This window comes from Anser brachyrhynchus, assembly GCF_964034855.1.
Source record: "Anser brachyrhynchus genome assembly, chromosome: 1".
NCBI lineage: Eukaryota > Metazoa > Chordata > Aves > Anseriformes > Anatidae > Anser > Anser brachyrhynchus.
The window spans coordinates 10847761-10868700 of record NC_137694.1 but is presented as its reverse complement, the minus strand read 5'-3'; the positions used below and the strand labels follow the sequence as shown (position 1 = coordinate 10868700).

The 20940-nt window shown below is 35.9% G+C and overlaps 1 protein-coding gene across 8 annotated transcripts in view; it reads right to left on the bottom strand.

Annotated features, from left to right (window-relative positions):
- Nucleotides 1–357: 357 nt before the first annotated feature.
- Nucleotides 358–20940, bottom strand: part of CACNA2D1 (calcium voltage-gated channel auxiliary subunit alpha2delta 1) — a 407082-nt gene continuing 386499 nt past the window's right edge. For 6 of the 8 annotated variants that reach the window (XM_080597552.1, XM_080597558.1, XM_080597557.1 and 3 more), the window contains 8 exons: nucleotides 19996–20067; nucleotides 19736–19888; nucleotides 19577–19629; nucleotides 16901–16956; nucleotides 16627–16756; nucleotides 15503–15615; nucleotides 12566–12648; nucleotides 358–5036 (listed from right to left, as the gene is read on the bottom strand). In XM_080597552.1, the coding sequence (XP_080453678.1) occupies nucleotides 4920–5036; nucleotides 12566–12648; nucleotides 15503–15615; nucleotides 16627–16756; nucleotides 16901–16956; nucleotides 19577–19629; nucleotides 19736–19888; nucleotides 19996–20067 (777 nt within the window). In that variant the 3' untranslated portion in view covers nucleotides 358–4919. The other 2 variants (XM_080597555.1, XM_080597556.1) reach the window with 1 other exon arrangement.

The window sequence follows — 20940 nt, the reverse complement described above, 5'->3', positions numbered from 1 at the left end:
CAATGTTTACAAGTTAGTAAATGACAGTCCTTCCAAAAGCAATTGTTTCAGAACAACGGGGCTACTTCGGATGCTTTACAGACTATTATTTTACTGACTGCTTTACAGACTCTCAGTTTTCATTGGTTACATTTTTTTAAACTTTCTGAAATTTTCACAGCCGCAAATGGGGGTTTGCTGCACATTTTCCTTTAATCCCTAGTATGAACTGGTTAAGTCATTCTCTATTCTTTGGAAAATCTCTCTCTTTCAGATTTTTGTGTGCAATTATGTAGCAAATTCAGACATATTATTCAGCTATTTATGCAGCAATTATTTCCAGTTTTTATCACACAGAGTGAAAAATCCAGGTAGTTGTTGATTTTAAATGATAAACTTTTATTCTGAATATACTGTTTTTGCACAAGGATTAACACAACAGTTCTAGGATTATAAACTTTTTATAACATTATTATACAAATTTTTACAAAAATTTATTTTTTCAGGCTTGTCAAGTTCCACAAAAGTGTCAAGAGAACACAATAAAAGGGAGAAAGACCTGCTTGCCTTGTAAAAAGCAATCAAGCCTTTTTTGCAGAAACGCACACTGAGCACTTCAATAAAAGTATCCCAGAAAGCATGATCCAGATATTCCATACAACACAAGAAAAGAAGACAGCTTTGTCAGATCACAATCGCATTTTCATGGCATCTGAACAAGACAGTACCCCTTTAGCCTCAGTGAAATTATTTCTTCAAGATGACATTTTTCTTTTAAACCATAAATGGTACAGATGCAAGCAGCTGGGAAGAGGGTGAGGCTAACTTTTCAAAATGCTTGAATTGTTTTCAGACACTTTGTTTTAATCTTTTTACAGTAGTGTACAATGAGTATTAACAATATTAACATTGTGGTATGGAAGAAAAAAAAAAAAAAAAAAAGAAATCTGGCCTTTTTTAGAGGCTTGGATATCCGGTGAAGCTAGGGTAAAATTTCAGCTAAGGAAAGAGTTATTAAGATTTCACCTTCAGTTGGCATTCTAAAAATATCAGAACATCGAAGTGCCTTGTAGGCATTAATATACTTCTTAATAACCAGTGTGCTAGCATCTGAATTTTTAGGACCAGTGGGATTGAGGTTGTGTTCTGAAATTAAGAGATACTAAGCACGCTTTCTGAGTTTACATGTTAATGAGAAAAAAAAAAGTTCTTAATGTCTCTTCAGTGATACCAAAAAACTCTCAACAGCAAGTAACACTTGGGTTGCAAAGGTCACTTAAAAGGGATACTGCCTATTTGAACCCAGTAAGGCCAGTTTTTAAGTTAGTAAAAGGAATATTACAGGAAAACTTACAAATGGCAGCAACACTGTGTGTTTTTTGTTTATTTTTTTGTTTTGTTTTTGTCAAGTTAAGCAGTAAAGCCTCAAGCATTAGAAACATGAAAAAGATCATACTAAAATTTTAAAGGTACAGGACCTAAAAATCTTGTCAATCAAACCTGCTATGTCATGTTAAAAACCTGTTACAAATATGGACCACAGTCAGTGTTTTGGCAGTAATGCTGGTTGTTTAAATGAAAACTTAAAAAGAAACCTTTCATGTTAAGTCCTCAGATCACATTTTGTAGAGTGCCATGCTATAAGAACTTTAATGATGGGTATTTGTCAGACGTACATTAGGCTGCATGACTTCTGTGTAAACTAAAACAGTTCCAGCAGTTTATCTCTGTCCCTTAGTGCTATTTAAAGGATCTGAGCAAATATCAACATAGCTTATTATCTGACTTAATAAATAAATAAATAAATCTTTTTACAGCATATTGTAACTTGAAAATGCCTCAATTTAAAGCCTAGGATCAAGTTTCTTTTCTTATACAGAAGATGACTATTATACATTATGTGAGAGTAAGGATACTCTTCTGCATAAGAATACGTAGTTATCCATGGAAGTTATTCGTAACTCACTGGTCTTCACATTTTGAGATAGACAGTGTTCACATTGCATTTGCTTTCTGGTGTTTTGTATTTTGTAGATATATAGGCAGTGTATTTTAACAAATCTTTATTATCACTTGGATATCACTTAAATATATTCAGTAATATCACTTCAAAATATATATATATATATATTTCTTATACAAACAGAAGCCAATATTTCATTTTTACCTGTTTAAAGGTAAAGCCAGATCCTGAGTTTAATGGCTGGAAGGCTAGGTGTTTATATTGAGATTTGTTTCTTCAAGTCCTACAGAGGGACAGAGGAGAGGAACAGAAAATATTTTCCTCTTTGGATAGCCCAAGAAGTCTAAGGTGTCTGCATTGCATGGGCTTCTCCCTCCTTTTTTAATTTGAGCCCTCTAAGGGAAGTAGCATGAGAGCAAAAGCCCCAGCTGTTTTCTGTGGCAGCATGGCTTAGTGCCATCTTTCTTTCTGCCTACAGACTCTAATCAAATGTTTATTTGGTAACTTAGAGTATGGCTCACCAGTGTAAGCAAACTATTCTAACATACACATAACGTAACTTTTCCATGAAGGGTTTCTTTTGAGTAGCTTTTGGGTAGATAAGTGAAAAATATATAGTGCTTAATATACTGACAGTCTTTCAAAAAATTAAAAGAGCAAAATGTGAAGTAATGTGAATTTGAAGTAATCTTAAAGTAAAAGCTATAAGCGTACTAAGTATTGGCCTAATCCTACAAAACTTGTTCCTCCATAAGATTTCAATTTACCATGTTCAGGAAAAATACAGGATGCAGTCTCAGCGTTAGAAAGTCTCAAACCAATTTTTTATGAGGTGATAGCTGGTGACAGGGTGAAGAGAAGCGCAGTAATATAATTGGAAGGAAGAGCTCCAAGATTGTCTTCACCCACGGTATCAAAATTACTTTACCTTCCCTGAGGAGGACCTGAAGTCATCCAACACAGTTAATTGCAATTTTAACCCCACGACTTTGCTAAGGATGTTTTTTAAAATGCTAAATTTGATCACTGAAAAGAAGGTCAGCTTTTACTCTTTTCACTCATTGTATTCCCAAATATAAGAAAATACATAGCTGGAGCCAAGGTACGTAAGAAAAACAACAAACCAGCTATGGGTACAACTATAGTAGACGTCTGATCTTTTGAGCCATGCCATGGCTTTGAGTAGCATCTTCAGGTTTCATAGGATATTAATGCATGCCCAATTATTTCTTTAAGCTTTTGACATGATCAAAATTATATCAATCAATTGCCAGCATACACATACCAATGCTTTGCATTTTCTTATTTTTTAAAGAGCTAGTGTATTGTGCCATGGTAATATTTGCATATTGCAGTTGTTAGCAGAATTATACAATATCAGCAGAGTTGCACATTCATTGGTTTAGCTGTCTTGCAATACTGTTTAGATCTGAAAACTAGAAAAAAGCGCAAATCATATTTTGCATCAACACTATGCTACACTGTAATATTGTAATTTACTGCACCAATCTGTATCACCAATGAGGTTGTATAAAAACAACTTCTAAAATTATTATTCACAATCAAGTATCAATGTGCATACATACAGATTCAAGGCTCCCCATTTGTTTAGATTTTTCCCAATCTCAGCAACCAGGTAATTTTGCTGTTAAATTTGCTATTTTCAATAATAAACAGCAATAGCGTCAGTTTTAATATTATGGATGAATTTTATATAAAGCAAACAAAGGGGGAACCTGATATGAACCTTAGTGAACGTATACTTTCAAAAATAAATATGTCAAATCTGATTTTTATATACTTAAAATATCTGTACACAGGTTTTCATGTGAGATTCCTATTCTGTAAAAAATCCAACTCAACCTTTTTGTTATGATAGCTAAATTTACCCTATTTTCTCAGTTTTTTCATTGCACAGTATATTCAGAGAGCTCTGTTTCATAATATAATTTAATATGACTTGATTGCAACACATTGCAATGTTCAGTTTTTCACACAATAAAAGAACCACTCAATTACCTTTTCAATGGACTATACTCTACCATCAAAGAAAACTAACTGAAAAACAGTAACATAGCATCATCATCATGCAAAATACCCTTGGAAACCAACGTTCAAATGTCACAAATACATTTCTTATTCACAAGCATTTTTCTTTGAGCCTTTGAAGGACTTGACCAGCTTTATATATATATATATCTGCATTGTGAAAAGGAGGTGAATATTACATTGAAATTAACATTTTTCGGATAGAAAATGACACCAACTTTAATATGAGAATTGTTTTTTAGTTAAACTCTCAAGCACCTTTATATTTTTAGTTTCCTCCTTTCTCCCTTTTCTTTAAATTAACAAGTTACCAACTTACCAAAATATTTCCAGCTACCCATTCTGATTAACTTTGGAAGAATAAACCACTCATCATAAATCCTTTCAATCATGCTGAGCTTCTGATGAAGACTAGCTAATATCTTCATTTCACTCAAGTAGTCTGGACAAAACTGATGTTCAAAGCAGCCATTGCAGTGCTAGTAATATATACTGGGGAGCACATTTTCTTTTTTTCTTGTATTTTATATAAATAAATGTTCATGTAAAAGAATATAAATCTTCAAGAAATTCAAAGCTTAAAAGAAAATCATGTACATATGCTATTTTCAGGGGAGCCCTTTTACATTAAGTCATCAAGATTACAACAACAAACAAACGAAAAAAACAACCTTAGATTCCCCAATGAAGCACATACAGAATTCTGTTCAGATGGCATAGATGATGCAGCATTCACACACGTTTAAGGATCTGACACTCCAACATGCAGCCACTGCGGGTGCCTTTATGAGTCTCACAACGCGTGATAACCAGACATGAGCATTGCTGTTCTGCTGCTGTCTGAATAGCTGACCCTTTTTAAAATGAAATTGAGGCTATCGTTTTGGCCGGGTCTTGATTAAGTTATGCAGGTTTTGGTTTAGCAAGGTCATAACTGACAGTGTCTGCTGCCAGATAACAGCCAAAGCAGGACCAACTGAATTCCTACCATAGACCACAGTGATGGACTCAGACCAGAGACACCACCGCAGTCGGCTGAATCTTCCTGTTGGCAAGAAAAGAAAAAATAATTTAACATTAATCACATCTAAATTTCCTGAGAAGTTATCTACATTTTAGGCTTTGGCATTTTGAACTAACCTTGAAGTATCATTTTTCATCTTAAGTACATTATTTTGTCAAAAAAAAAAAAAAACAAACAAGAAAAAAAAAAAAACACCATCAACAACAACCAAGCACAATAAAAGAATTCTAGGAAGTTCTAGGAAGCTTCTCTTATTTTTGATACAAGGAATGGCATTACTACATTAACTATAGGCGTGGGAAAATTAAATACTTACAAGGCTTACTGCAGTCATTTATGAACTAGATGGGATGTTTACACAATGAAACAAGAAATGTTATGGAATATACCTGGGGGCCCTGGTAATCCACATCTATGTTACTTAAATTTACATCAGTTTGGAGATTTGGAGTATCATTTTATTGCAAGGAAAGATGGAAAAAAAGATAACTTTTCAAGGTAAGAAATCAAATACCAGACTGTTCATTCCCATTACATCAACACGATCACACATTAAAAAGAATATCCTCTGGAGATGAAGATATGATTAAAAAAAAAAAATACAAATGCTGTATATGATACATATTCTGTTGTCTGTAACATCTTTACACCTTGTTTCTCAAGAGCTACATAAACACAATCTATGTTTAGCTGTCTACAATTCCAGGGAAATGTTTCAGCCATTCCCTGCATGGCTTTGTCCACCAAATCCAAGATTCATGGGTAGTTATAAAGGTTGGAAATATTTCTTCTGCTGCTTGTTTTCACTGTATCCTATACCCATATTATAAAAAGATGCTTTCCCTTTATTCACACCAAGACATCCAAAGTCTCCAAGGACAAGACAACAGTGTAGGTGGGAAGGGACTTTGGTGCCCTCAGGAACTGGGGAAGCTTCTTGAGCAGGAGAAAAGTACAGGAAGGACAGAGTACACCTTAATTCTAACACAGCCCTGCTGCTCATACAGAAATGCCAAAGGTTTCAGAGGAACACTTGAAGCAGAAAGCAGAGAAAAGCCAATGAGCATGGAACAGCTCCTGGTTCAAACTGACATGCCTCTGAGGCAGGCATAACTAATATTTAATGTGCCTCAGAAAAGCCCAGGGGAAAAATAAGCAGTACAAACGGAATGAAAAAGGGTGGCTCATTAAAATGCCTTCAGTTTACCAGCACATCCTTAAGCAAATCTTTCAAGTTCTTCTACACCAATTCTAGGAGCAAAAAATTAAGATGGAATAATGAAGACAAGTCATCAATCAAGCACCCCAAAATAACACATATCACAGAGATGTGGTAGAAGGAGAATAATCAGTAGGACAGATCGTTGTCGGACTACCAGCTTGGTAAGAATGGTGGTGTAGGACATTGAGCAGGATGGTGATATGCAGATGATCATAGAAAGTGTGATAAGCATACTACAGGGAAAGGAAAGCGTGATGGAATCCCTGTGGATATGACATTTCAGAGTCTAATAATAAGAAATTAATACTAGGAATGCATTGCTGACCACCTGATCAAAGTGACAGTATCAATCATGGAACAATACATGAGATTAGAGAGGCCTTATATAGACTGCATCAATGCCTTAACAAAGAGATGTAGAGACCACATTTTTGGATAAATAAATGATAGCCTCTTGGAACAGTCTTTGAATCATCAGTGGTGCATAGGGCCCACTTCAAAATTACTAGTAGCAAGCTGCTCTATACCTCCGTACTATAGGTCTAGTAGCTCTGTAGACCACAATGCAGTTGGACTTAGCGTTGCCATATGAAAGATCAGGCCAAACCAATTCAACACAAAACAGTCAGGAAAGGGAGCTATGTGAAAATTATAAACAATAGTTATAAAGGAAAGACAGGAAGAAAAAAAAAAACAAACAAACAGGAAAAAGCCTAGAAGAAGCAGCCCAAAAAGCAAGACCTTCAACACAAAAGACTGTTTAGAAATATTGCATTGGATAATGATGAGGTAAAACAAATGTCACAATTAAAACAAACAAACAACATCAACAAAAGGAACAACATCAACTACAAAAACAAACAAACAAACAATTCCTAACTCCTGCATGAATCAGTGGGGAGATTAAGCAGGCTGTCATAGGGAAAAGGTCAGCAGCTAAGGAATGAAGATAAAACTTACCCAAATGGGCAAGAACAAGAAAGCACATAAAAATGGCAAATTAGATATAAACAGGAAATTAGGAAAGCTGATAAAGAATTTTAATGACCTCCCCACAACATATACTAAAAATGATGGTAGAAAGTTTTGAATAAAACAAAAGCACACTGCCAAATACAGGATTAGTGCAACTGCTTGGTAACAGAGGTGTAAAGAGGTAATTTGGGGATTACAGGGCATACCAAAGGATTTCAATGAGTTTTCAATGTGTGTCAGTTTTTAGGGGTAAACACTTTCGTGAAATTCTCAGCACAAGCAACATATTTGTTAAAGCAGAGAGGCCAGAGGAACCAGATCAGTTTGGAATAAACATACTGGAAATCAGATCAAGTAGATAAATTAAACTCAGTAAATCACAGTAATTATAACATTCACTTGGATGAAGAAATTTAGATGTTAAAAAAAAAAAGAACAAAACAAAAAAAAACAGCACTGATATTCCTCAGGAAAAAATAAATAAATAATTTAATTCTGTCCTAAAGTAAGTAGCCCACGTTAGCTGCATTTCCAGACATCTCTGCCATCTGTTAGCTTTATAATATAGTTCTGTAATATTGTCTTAATCTTTTGCTAGTTGATTGCACTTTGCAAGTTAAAAACTCCTGTTTCCAGTCAACAAACAAGTCTTAAGTGAACTTCACTATGTAAGTGCAAAAGATTTGGAGTAGGACACTAAGATTTGAAGATACACTGAACTTTCTGGTTTATTTAGTTTGGCTCTACCACTTTTTGCATCTGCATTGTGTCCACTCTGTCCATAGCTTTATTTCTATTAAAAATGCCTAAAAATAACTGTGTTTTTTATTCTTCACAGGGACTACTATCAGAAACAGTAATATCAGTAAAGGTTTCTTCACACGTATTCAGTGAACAGTACTCAGTGTTACCTCTTTGTACTTAAGACTCACCACAGAAATTACTTAGAAGAATCATCTTTGGAGAAATAGTCTAAAGGTAAACATGAAGCTTACAATTTTCCAACAGAAGAGAGATATTTAGAGAACATATAAGAAGCAAACTAAAGGCTTTAAAGCAAATCTGTGCATGATAGGAAGGGAAAAATATCATCAGAGTGAAAATGGCATCCAGATGGATAAAGAGGGATGATGGTTCCACCTATAGCATTATACAGTATTCAGCTTTCATGTCACTCCTGTATTAGACCAAATACTGGGTAATTTATATTGATGAATTAATCCCACCACTATACATACTTGGAAAACAAACAAGCAAACAAAATAAACAAACAACAACATCCTCCACTTTGTTGCCCATTTCTATTTGCTTTTTGAGATGTTTTATTTAAGCCTCACAATTTAAATTTTAAAATTCAACTGTTATACTATGTAGTATTCCTAATGGGTTGAAAAGAAGTATTCTAATATCTCTTGCTCTCACTCTAAGTCTACACAGAACAGTTTTTAAAGGATACATAACTTCACATAATGAAGAATGTCTTGGAAGCCTCACAGAGGAGAGACACTTTCTCATTATGAATGGCAGAGTTAAACTGTACTAGACAAAAGTACACAAGATTTATACACATATTTCAAGGCAGGTAAGATCTCAGCATCATATTGATCGAAGTAAAATTGAATTTCTGAGTTTTGTAGACCAATTGACAGTGGTAAACCAGCAGTTCTGCTAAGAACAATTTCTAAATGTTCTCTCTGGCATGAGTTATTATTATTTTGTGTCCCAATACAAGACAAAAATAATAGTGGCTAGGAAATTACAGTGAATCCTGTCTAAAATACTTTTTCCTCCCCAGCATTGTACACTGTAATTCTCATCTGCTTAAAAATTAAAAGAAATAGTAATAAAAATAGAAAAAAAAATGTTGAGAAAGTCCCATTATATCATATTTACACAAATTCAAAGAATCGGCAGTTTTACTGAAGTAAGTGGAATCCCACCATTAATTTGGATGAGAACAGAACCAGATTCAGCAAAACCTCAGTTCTGAGTGGTCCTCAAAATGTTGTATTTGAGAACACATTCCTCAGTTTTAAGAGAATTTCTCAAGTGTTTCCTGTAAATATTACTTCTAAGCTTTCTTATATTTTTTTATAACAAATTGCACATCAAAATTTTCACTCTTTACCTCTGCCAGTTCAATTAGACACTGAACTACCTTCTAAGTAGTTTCACTGATATTTTCCAACCCATTAGTCACTACTACGTACACTCAGGAGTGCTAAATATGGAACAGATTAGTTGGGGATGCCCTGTGTTTTTTTATCTTCTAAATAATATTCTGTATATTATTTCTCTTTGAGAATTTCTTTCATTGGAAAGAATTCTCTTTAGCCAGCTTCTTTTCATAAAAACTGTATCAGAAATTTCTTGCATTAATAAATCACATGTCAAATTTCCTTCCATGCTCGAGGTGAAGAAACATCAAATCCAAATGTCATCTCCTTCATGTCATGTCTTACTATGATAACTCCTGAGAGGGTTATTTTACAACATTATACACTGTGAAAATGATTCAGTACTTGCAAAATGGAAATGAACGCTTTAACAAAACCATACTTTCATTGCTAAGTATCAAAACCACACATTCATTGCTTTACATCAATATTTCCTGGAAGGCAGTGCCAGTCCAAAATTTTAAAGACAAACATTAAAATACATATACATACACACCTAAGTCTATATACATACTTGTTGCTGCTTTAGAGGTACACTATAACTATTTCATATACCAAAACTTTATCTTGAAACTTTTATCAGGACCCATCATGTTATACCGTGAACAGGATAAAACAAAGGTACTTGCCAAAGAGCTTCTGAGCTGACCTTTGATATCAAATGACTACTTCAAAGTTATACCTATTATAAGCATATATTTATTATAAGCTCCCCATCTTGCATGGAAAACACCTCTGCTTGTACTTACGAGTTATTTCAGGTATCACTGGATGGTCTTTCACAAATTTTCTGTTATCTTCCTTTGTCTGGACTACCACACGACACTGTCAAAGCTATACAGCCACCCACCCACAGACCAAGCATACAGTCAGTCCTATCAATATGTTTACAGTTGTCTGGTGTGCTATTCACCCTCAAAACTCCCACTGACATCCCTGGGAGCTGACAGCAGTAAGGTATTCCCAGAAGGGGTTAAAATCTTGTAGTTTTTCTCTTTATTCTAAGACATGGCAAACAAAACCAGTAAGAGCAGGGTATTCAAGGGGTGATAAAGACTATTCTGTTATGGTTGATGGAAAAAAAAAAAAAAAAGCTGAACCTGATCAGCTATTTTATATCTGTGTTGGCTTCAGTGACTTTAATAAAACTATGCGGATTAATGTCCAGTTTGAACCTGTTACCAAAATCACCAGTTTATTAAAAACAGAATGGATGAACAAAATTACTTTTATATCTTTCTGCTGCCAAAAGTTTATCAGCTAAAATTATGTTTCATGGATCTCCAACTGTAAGTATTTTTGTTTGCCTTCTTGAGCAGAAAGATTGTTATGGTCATAAAGAATTCAGCTCAAGGTGAGTCTCTGCCTTATGTACTTTAGAGAGTAGCTTTTTAATTAAAATAAGGTTACTTGCAGAGCACATTGCAAAAGTAAGCACATAAGATGTTATCTAGATGTGACTGTGAAATATCACTGGCTTGGGGGAAGGGACTTTCACCCTTCCTTACAACCTTCAGCCATCTCTGTGCAAGTTCCTAGGTTTGCTAGAAATGAGATTATTTAAATACAGAATACGAAACTTCAAAATTACTCAACTACAGCTGTTAAAAAGAACTTTAAGCTTTCTTCACTGATGTTCAAGTGATATTAATTGAACCTTCCCCCACGTATAAAAATAATATACATTAATAAAAGAATAAGTTTTTTTAGTTCGTTACAGTTTTTAACATTTTACCACACTAACTCTGAAAACTGGCCTCTAAGGTCTCATTTCTGCTGTCAGCTGGCTTTACTTTGATAGATATGTTAGTATCTCCATCTAGTGGTTTTCTGGGCAATAATATTGATCAGAAACCCTGCCAGTGTACAAGTTCAACATGAATTTTATTCTCATTAGATCAGCACTTCTCACGCATACATATCACTAGCACAGTACTAGAAATTCTCACACCATCAAACACAACACAGTCAAAAATGTCAGGACTTTTGTTATGAAACTGAGAGTCTGCACTAGAAAAGTCTGCTAATTTTTATAAGCCAAGAACAAAACAAAAAATTAGAGAAAGTAACTGACCATCCACACCACATGAAAACTTGCAGAAAAATGAAGATAGGAGCGGACATCATGGCAGAGGCACGACTCGTTGTGCATATAGGCTGATCCTATTAATAACGGGCAAAGTAGCAAGTAGAGGAAAGGAAAGAAAACACAGAAAAAAAAGACATACAAGATGAGATATCATGCAGTTTGCTGGCAGTTAGCAGAGTTAATGTGAAAGCATCCACCCAAGAGCAAGAGATTCACAGCGAATTTTGCAAATAAACTTAACCAAAATAATCCACTGTTACAAAACACATGACTTACACACTGATTAGCACACCAAGCTAGTGAGCAAGACTTGTACTTTCACACACAATAGTATCAGGAGGATTTGGAATACTTACAATGGCCAAAATTTAGCCAGCTTCATGATGGTTTTTCAACTTTGTTTAAAGTTTGTTGGTCGCTAAGATGATTTTCTAAACATTCTGAATTAAATACATTCTCTTTCATAAAGTATGTTGATTGTTTTCTAAATAAATTATGTATGTGGCACAGTTATTTTTTCTTTTAAAACTATAATAATGTATACAATACAGGGAGGACTAAAGCAGCATAGCTTTGCTGATTTCAGAAAAGAAACACAGTTTTGTACTTATTAGGAATCTGACCTAAGGTCAACACACATTTGCAGAATTTCTAAGAGGAACAACATCCTAGAACAGATGGCTTTAACCATTTAACAACACCTTAAATAATATTTGGAAATACTAATAAATAAATGCTAGTTCTAAACCAGGATTATCATCTGTTTGCCAAATCCACAGAAGAACTGAGTTTCACAACACCGCAGGCAGATCATTTTTATGTTAGATGATGTGGTTTTTTTTAGTCAGAATCCTGTGTGAAAGTACAATGGTTACAGGTAAGGCAGATAAGAAAGCAGCTGTAAATTTTATGTAAATCATGGGATACTTGAAGTAGAGTGACTATGGTCTAGAGTGAACAGTATGTTTAGTGATAGAGAGGTTATCAGGCAACAAGGTACATTTAAACATAGCTTTCCCTACTCTTCTAAAACAACTCTACAATTGTTCTTAAAGATAGTTCTAAAGTGTTACAAGTTCAATTTTACCTGTTTAGCTTCATCAAAACAGACATCAGGACCTTTTCTGTATCTAGGCTGTTTGACCATTTCACAAGGATTTGGTCCTTCATCTGTTTTGCTTGTTAAGGAACATGACTTTTTTTTTTTTTTTTTTTGCATCATATATTACCAGGATTAACATTTTGATTTTACTTTTGTGGGACAAGTTTAATGATAATCCAAGACCTATAAGAACTACCTGCTTTATGATAAGTATACAACCCTAAATATCATAGACAAAATCATTCCACTGTAGATTTTGATAGTAAATGATAGAAAACTTAGCTGGATCTTATAAGCAATTCAGTGAAGATGACTAACTACTACAAACTACAACAGCAGAACAGCAGTGTAGAAATGGGATATGCTATTAATTAGCTAACTGTAAATATGAAGTAATGCATTAGTTTATGTGAAACTCATAACTGCTGATATTTAAGCATATATGCTATACCTCACATTAGCTACAGGCTAACAAGGCACAGAAATCATTGCAGCACACTAGAAAAGCTCTAGTACAGTGAACTCTGCAAAACAGTCTTCTGTTTAACCTGTTTATATTACCATTCTGTATGTCACTTTTTTCCCTTTAATCAATTGCATTGTTGGTAGTACACATATTAAAGCTAAGCTAGAGTTTTTTAAAAAACATTGAAAGTTCAACTGCTGAAACTTTTGCCTGTCTTAGTAGCTCTAACTTATACTTGAATCAATCCTATTCATGCATTGCTTTGCTGTGAATATAAAAACCCGATGGAAGGAAAGGAAAGAAGACAGGGAGTTTAGTTCTACAGCTCTGCAATCTATTTCTGTCTTCATTCAGATGTTATCAGACTCACCTCCCCTTTCCTCTGTGGGGTCCCAGGTGAAAAGGAAATAGAAACATAGAAAAACTCTAAAAGACCATGTGTACAAGCAAAGCTGTACCAGCCCGAAGGAAGCAGAGCCTAATAATAACCATCTGAATAGCACCTAAAGGTCATTCTGCCTATCTATGTGATGTTATGCTACACCTGCATTTCACAATGTATCTTAGTTATAGAAAAGAGAGGTTAGCTTAGTACTGCATAGTTGAAATGAAAAATAAAATAGTTCACTTAGTCAATATAAGCCCACCCAGCTGCTCAGACTGCTCTCTGGAAGGTTGGAACCCCACAGGGAAATGCAAGTAATGTGACCATTTCCCATCAAACGTGCTTCATTTTCTGTAGCAAGTCCTCTCCATAAATTCAGACAGTAGCAACAGTTAATCAAACTGTCATGGACTGAAGCCAATTAGAATATTAGGCTGTGTTTACATAGCTCTGTGATGACATGAATATTACTTCCACCCCAATGTAACTTCCTTTTTCAGCCCAAGCGTAGATGGAATTCCCATTTTATTAATGTGGCAATGAACGCATTACTTGTGCTAAAGAAATACAGTCATCTCTACCATCTGCTTTTCTTTCAGGAGATTGTTTTACGTTAGAACAACCTTTCACATGATTTTTATTTTTATGCGTGCGCTGCAAGGACTGTACTTGGCAGGTATACCATCCCATGTCTCCAACCTGAAGCTCTGAACAAATTCTATGCTAGCAGCTGGAAAACTGGAAAGCTGGAAAACAATTTCCACAAGGAGTAAGTAGTTCTCATTGGCAGTAAGCACACACTTAAGTGCCTCAATCGCTTTGCCTGAGTGTTACAGGCATTAGTGTAGCACTCAACTTTTACTGACCAAACCCTTTTTTTTTTATCTTGGTGTTTCCCTCTTTTCTTATTTCTCTAGACAGACATACCTTTGCCTTTTCTTAAGGCTGAACAAACCCAGGTGTCTCAAGCTCCTCTTGTAAGTCCTGCACTTCAGCTGCCAATGACCTTGACGGTCCTTTACTGCACCTCTGGGGTCCCAGCACAAGGACATGGAACTATTTGAATGAGTCCGGAGGCGGCCACGAGGATAATCAAGGGTCTGGAGCACCTCTCCTATGAAGAGAAGCTGAGGAAGTTGGGGTTGTTCAGCCTGGAGAAGGGAAGGCTCTGGAGAGGCCCTACAGAGGCCTTCCAGTACCTAAAGGGGGCCTACAAGAAAGCTGGGGAGGGACTCTGACGGGGTATAGTGATAGGACAAAGGGGAATGGCTTTAAACCAAAAAAGGGTAGGTTTAGATTGCATATTAAGAAGAAATTCTTTACTCTGAGGATGGTGAGGTCCTGGAACAGGTTGCCCATAGAAGCTGTGGATGCCCCATCCCTGAAAGTTTTCCAGGCCAGGTTGGATGGGGCTTTGGACAGCCTGGTCTAGTGGGACGTGTTCCTGCCAATGGCAGGGGAGGTTGGAATTAGATGATCTTTAAGGTCTCTTCCAACCCAAACCATTCTGTGATTCTGTGATTTGTTCCAGTATGTCAGTATGGTACTGGGGAGTCCAAAACCGTTCAAAGCACTCCAGATGCAGTCTCACCAGTGTGGATGAGATGGGAGGGATCATTTCTCCCAGCCTGCTGGCTACACTCCTGCTAACATACCCCATGATGTGACTGGCCCTCTTTATTGCTAGGCATACTGCCAACTGATTTTCAATTTCTTCTCCTCAAGTCCTTTACCGTAAAGCTGTTTCTCATCACTCAGTCCCCAGCTTGTCCAGTTGCATGGCATTCTGTCCTGGAAGACTTTGCACCTGCCTTGTGGAAGCTTCATTAAGTTCCTCTGAGCCCATTCCTGTTTAGGTCCTCACAAAAAACAGCTTTGCTCTCTACCTCTCTGACTGCTGCCTCAGACACTTTGTGGTATCATCCACAAATATCTGCTGCCTCAAGTACTCTGATGGCAAGCATGCTACTAATATATACATGATCAGGTCATTCTTTTCCAAATATATTGCAGTATTCCATAGCTCAAAAAATCAACCTACATAACTAAATAACATGATTTTAAAGGATACCCGGCTTCTCTGCTTGCATCAGTGGTTTTGGATCACAGGAGCGGCACAGCAGTTGGCTGTCACTAATAATGAATACTAGATTGGTGTTTGAAATCTTCTCTGCATGATAAAGTCTGGAAAAAAAGCCACCAAGAAATATGCTTAAATGAAACAAAGAAAACCGTATATGAGAAGGACACACATGATTGGAATAAAAAGTAATCCAAGTTCTAAGAATCAAACTGCCTTCTACTGTTCATCTTTTCTATTAATGAACAGTAAGAAACATTTATAACAAATTTTGTAATCTTTTTGACATTTACATGGTTCCCTCTTTCAACTAGACTTATTAGAGGAAAAAAAATGGAAAAGAGCATATAAGGCCTATAATTGATTTTACAGCTCGGTGCTGCTAAAGCAGTAGCTATACTGAGAAATAAAATCAGTTCAGCACCAATTTTTCTCCTAGCAACACTGAAAAACAAACAGCCAAACAAACAAACAAAAACCAACATACATAAACCTGTCTGTAAGATGGAAAAGAAACATGTTTAGGGTACGTGTTCTGCGTGGGGGTGAAGGAATCACCTTTAGAAAATCCAACTATTTTTTTACTCAAGACAAAATATTTCCAAGCCTTCCAACAATACCTTCAGATTACCCTGATAAATACTGAAGTTAATACACTGTATGACAGCTCTTAAATCATCAGTGCTATGGACTAGAAGGTAAATTTGAAGATAAATTGTGTAATCTTCTTGACCATCATAAATTCCAACACATAACCAGATTAAAGGAAATAATCTGCTTCTGAATATTACAGAATCTCTTAAATTCATGTAATAAATAAATAAAAAAAAGAACAATAGGAACAGAAATACAAGATCTATTTTCACATAGTATATAGACTATTAAACAAAAATTTGAGTAAAATGTTTCTATGATAATTCAACTATTACAATTAAAATTCATTCTAAACAAATACAAAAAGAATGCAATTTATCAGCCTGTATACTTCTCTACTTTGCTTATGTGAGCTTAACGTAATTAATCCAAAATACATTTTTGTTCTTGTAAGGGTGTCATTATCTTTTGTATAAAAAATGAATATTCAAAAGCTATTACTAATATTGAAGAAGACTTACCTTGAACAGTTTATACAGTCTACAATACCAATAAAAGATTTATCATCATTTTCAAAGAAATACTGAGTTTGCTCAGTGATGCAACTTGTTTTAGGCAGGGCAGCAGAGAAATCATCATCTTCCATATCAGCTGCCAGAAAGAGTAAAATAAATAAATAAATAATGACATTTTAAAAGTTGTGAACAGAATGGGGAGATCCAAATATGGCTCCCAGCCTAGATTCTTACCTTCTGTTTCAGTCAAAGTTGACTCTCTAACATTCTCTTGACTTACCTGCCTCAAGGAAACGTGGGAAAGTCAAGCTCAAAAACAGCTGCTGTAAGATAGACCTGAACACAGAAAGACAATATATATTAATTAAAAGTTTTTTTGTCTTCTTTGTGTTTTACTGGGTCCTTAAAAATTACTCAAACAAGAGTAATTAATAGCAGAATTATCACAGATAATTATACTTTTACCAGTTATTAAAGCTGTGTTTTTTTAAATTTTACAGTTTTACTCCTTCCAGTTTCTCTCATGTCTTCTTTCACAATAATCTTTTATTCCACTGTTGAAATTTACTATCATTTACGCCCATAACTCACATAATGGAAACATTATCATGCCATCCATGCCTTCCTTTTATCTCTGTGCAGGAGGCGGAAGAGGCATGGTGGTGTTCCTCCAGCACTCAAACCAACAAGAACTTCTGAACTTCCCACCCCCACCCTACCCTGGGAAAATGCTCCTGAATTAGATACTTTACACTAATTAAGGCTCATTAAATTGCTGAGAAGGAGATGAACACCGGCACATAACAAGTATATTACAAAAATGACTGCAACCATTGACTTTTAAAATCATCTTCATTCATGCTCTTGAGGTATGGAATATATTTTCATCCTAGATGATGCCAAAACACTTAGGTTTAAAAAGCTCTACTTATTTCAAAATTATTTTTCTTCCCTCATGGTAACATTTTTCCAATGTTATTTACTTGAAGCAAGTACTGGCTAGCCAGTTCGCCCTGTTCTCCTCTACTCACCTACCAAAACAGGAATCGAGTTACATTCCTTGTCTCACTGCTTCTACATAAACCTTAAAATTGTAGCTTTCTGTTGTTATGTTTTAGGATTGCTTCTAACTACAAACGTGACCTGATCTTTCCTTATCACATTATTACAATGCCTGTTCTGCAGCAGGAAGGGACTGTATAATTTTATTCAACCTCTAGGATTTTTTTTCCTTTTCTCCTAAGCCACTGTGATCTACGTGTCGCAAAACTGACTCTGCCTGTCATCTTTCCAGTCAAGGTAGCGCTTGAAGGAGCTCTGGGTTCACTTCCACACCTTTCTGCCTTGAATCATCATCAGATGGACAGCGTACCAACTGTCATGGATGGTAAGAGACCTAATACCGTTCAACAGTGATAGAATTTGCTGACTGAAAACAGTAATCCTCATGCAGCCCTTCATAAGGGGGCACAGAATTTACAGGGAATGAGTGAAAAAGGCAGCCTGGAAATATGGCAAAGTCTGAGTTAAAAAACATGAAGGAGAAACAATACATATTGTCTTAACTAAATGCTGATGTATCCCACATACATTTTTGAAAATTATCACTCTTCTATCTCACATTATTGCCTGAAACATTATAGTTTTCTTCAACCTGCTTTCTCTTATTTCTCCAAGTTTCCTTTTGCCAGGTGCCTCACTGAATCCATTTTTGGTCAGCGCTTTTCACTTTGCTTGCTTAATGGCTTTCTCTGCCTGCTCCTGACCTAGATTCCATTAAAAACATGTCCACAGAAAGAACTTTCATGTGGTACTTTCAAGTTAAACATCACACGAAATAAACCTCAGGTCTAAATTGAGTCCAGACCAGCAAGTCTGATCTGAACATTGATACACTAAAGTTTCTCTGTTTGTGAAGAGCTCAAGTTTCTCTTCTGGATTACTGCCCATCTCCAGTTTTTGAGGTTTGCTGTTGTCCAAGAAAACCAAGATTTTAGCTGTTGCTGTTAACAAAATGTAACCAACAATAAAAAACAACATATAATCTTCACAATGCTAGCTGTGAGAAAATGACTATGTTTGTTCAGCTGCTATATATTTTAACTCTTAACTCCACAAAATAGGTAATTTATTCCAGCTTGGTAATTACTCTAAAAAATAAGTATCACGAAACTTTACAAAAATGAAGAGAGAGTCTCCACGAGCGCAATTAACACCAGTGTAAAAATGACATCAGCCCCAGCAGTTTACCCCAGTTTGGTGTGGGGGTAGTAGCTGATAGTGTTGTCTACATGGCTTTTGAAAATGACCAATAATTCTGAATATAATTTCATAAAATTGTTTGGGTTGGAAATGACTTTAAAGATCATCTAATTCCAACCCCCTACCATTGGCAGGGACACATCCCACTCACCAGATTGCCGAAAGCCCCATCCAGCCTGGCATTGAACAGTTCCAGGGATGGGGCATCCACAGCTTCTCTGGGCAACCTGTTCCAGCGCCTCACCAACCTCTTAAACTAATGAATGTCTTCTTAATATCTAATCTAAACCTCCCCTTTTTTAGTTTAAAGCCATTCCCCTTGTCCTATCACTAAACTTCCTGATAAAGTTTCCTTCCCCGTAGGCCCGCTTAGCCTTTCATCTGAACCTTCACAGCTACCAATCAGACTATTAATCCCAGTTTACTTGCTGAAGCTGTCTGTAGAGTCAGAGCACACAGTCACAAAACCTGGCAAGAGCAGTTTTGAATTTGACTGTTAACAGATCACTGAATGTTCAAAGGAGTTTGGAGAAATAAGAATTTTCACCTCAAGTAATGACAAAAACTAAGGATTCAGAGGTTTTGTTTTTGTTTGCGGGGGGGGGGGGGCTGGGGGGGGGGGGAAGACTAATAGTCTTAAACTACTGAAGAATTCCAGTTTTGACATACAGATTTCCTACACACTTGTACTTACCAGGCAGCTGCCGAAGCCCACCATCCTAGATGCAAAATATCTGTTATTGTAGGCTGGGGAAAAAAAATAAAAAAATAAAAAGAACAAAGATTATGTGATTTGTATATACACCTGCATGCTTTTAAAGGAATGCCAGTAACCTCATGAGAGACTACTGACCACGTATGCTGAACGAATTCCAGCTCCTTGCTTTGGTTCTTCTTCAGGATCACAGACCGATTGATAGTCATACGACTTGTTAAAGGCATAGAGGGACATATTAATTAGGTTTCGCATCAGGCCAGGGTCAATTTCACCAAAGAATCTTCCAATCTGATGAAGTAGAATGTATAGAGTTAAATGAAAGTACTTCCAAGTAGTTTTCTTATGAAAAAGTAAACAATTATGTTGTTAAAAACTGTACTTAAAAATAAACATACCTGTTGAGTATATTCATCCCGATTTGACATCAAAAGAAATCCACCATCATCAAGGATAACACAATCCACATGCTATTATAAAAAAGTAAAATAAGTTTTGTAGAATTTGCCAAGAGAAAACTGTGAGAAATTATTTTTTTTATTCAACACTTCAGAAATATCTTCCAATCTATGAGGCTAAATCACAACCCCATAGCCAAGGGCCAATACTATGCTAAAATAAGTAGCATTATCAGTACTATAAAAGTTTGTGGAGATTAAAGGCTTATTTGTGGCTTAATTTCATAAAAGTTGTTTTGTAAATTCTTATTTACTCAATCTTTTGGTAGCTGTAAGAGTGCTATATCCTTATGAAATTGGATGATAACTGAATCTTCACTCATAATAAGGGGCTACAACTTCTGATATGCTTTCAAGCCATGTTTAAAGTCCTTTACAATTTGCAGCTTCCAATGGTAAAGGTCCTAAAGGCAGTCTTGCTATTCATGGTTATTTTCACATTTCTATATGTTTCAAGCTTGCCCGGTGAGTTTCTTCCAGGTGTCAGGTGCAGGACTGGGAAGACCACTGGTTCCCTATGCTTTGTACTTTGTAAAAGATCCTTGTAATCAGAGATTGAGGAGATAGCAGTGAGGCCAAATAGACTCCCAGATTACCATTATTGTTATAACTCCTGCTTTTAACATTCTTCAAACTCCACAAAAAAACTTGCAGAAGACCTGAGCAGAGAAAGCTTTTAAGCACATGGCAGAATCTGATACTGTGATAGCTGCTGAAATTGTACTCTCCTGCGTGCCAGCAGAGCTATGTGATACCCAAATTCTGAACAGTCAGGAAACAGAGGAAGGGAGGATAACTAATGGTTGTTGAAGGGTACATCACGTACTCTGGTACTTTTCACTTTGCATTTACCTTTTTCTAAGGTACTCTTCTAGTTTTCTTTCT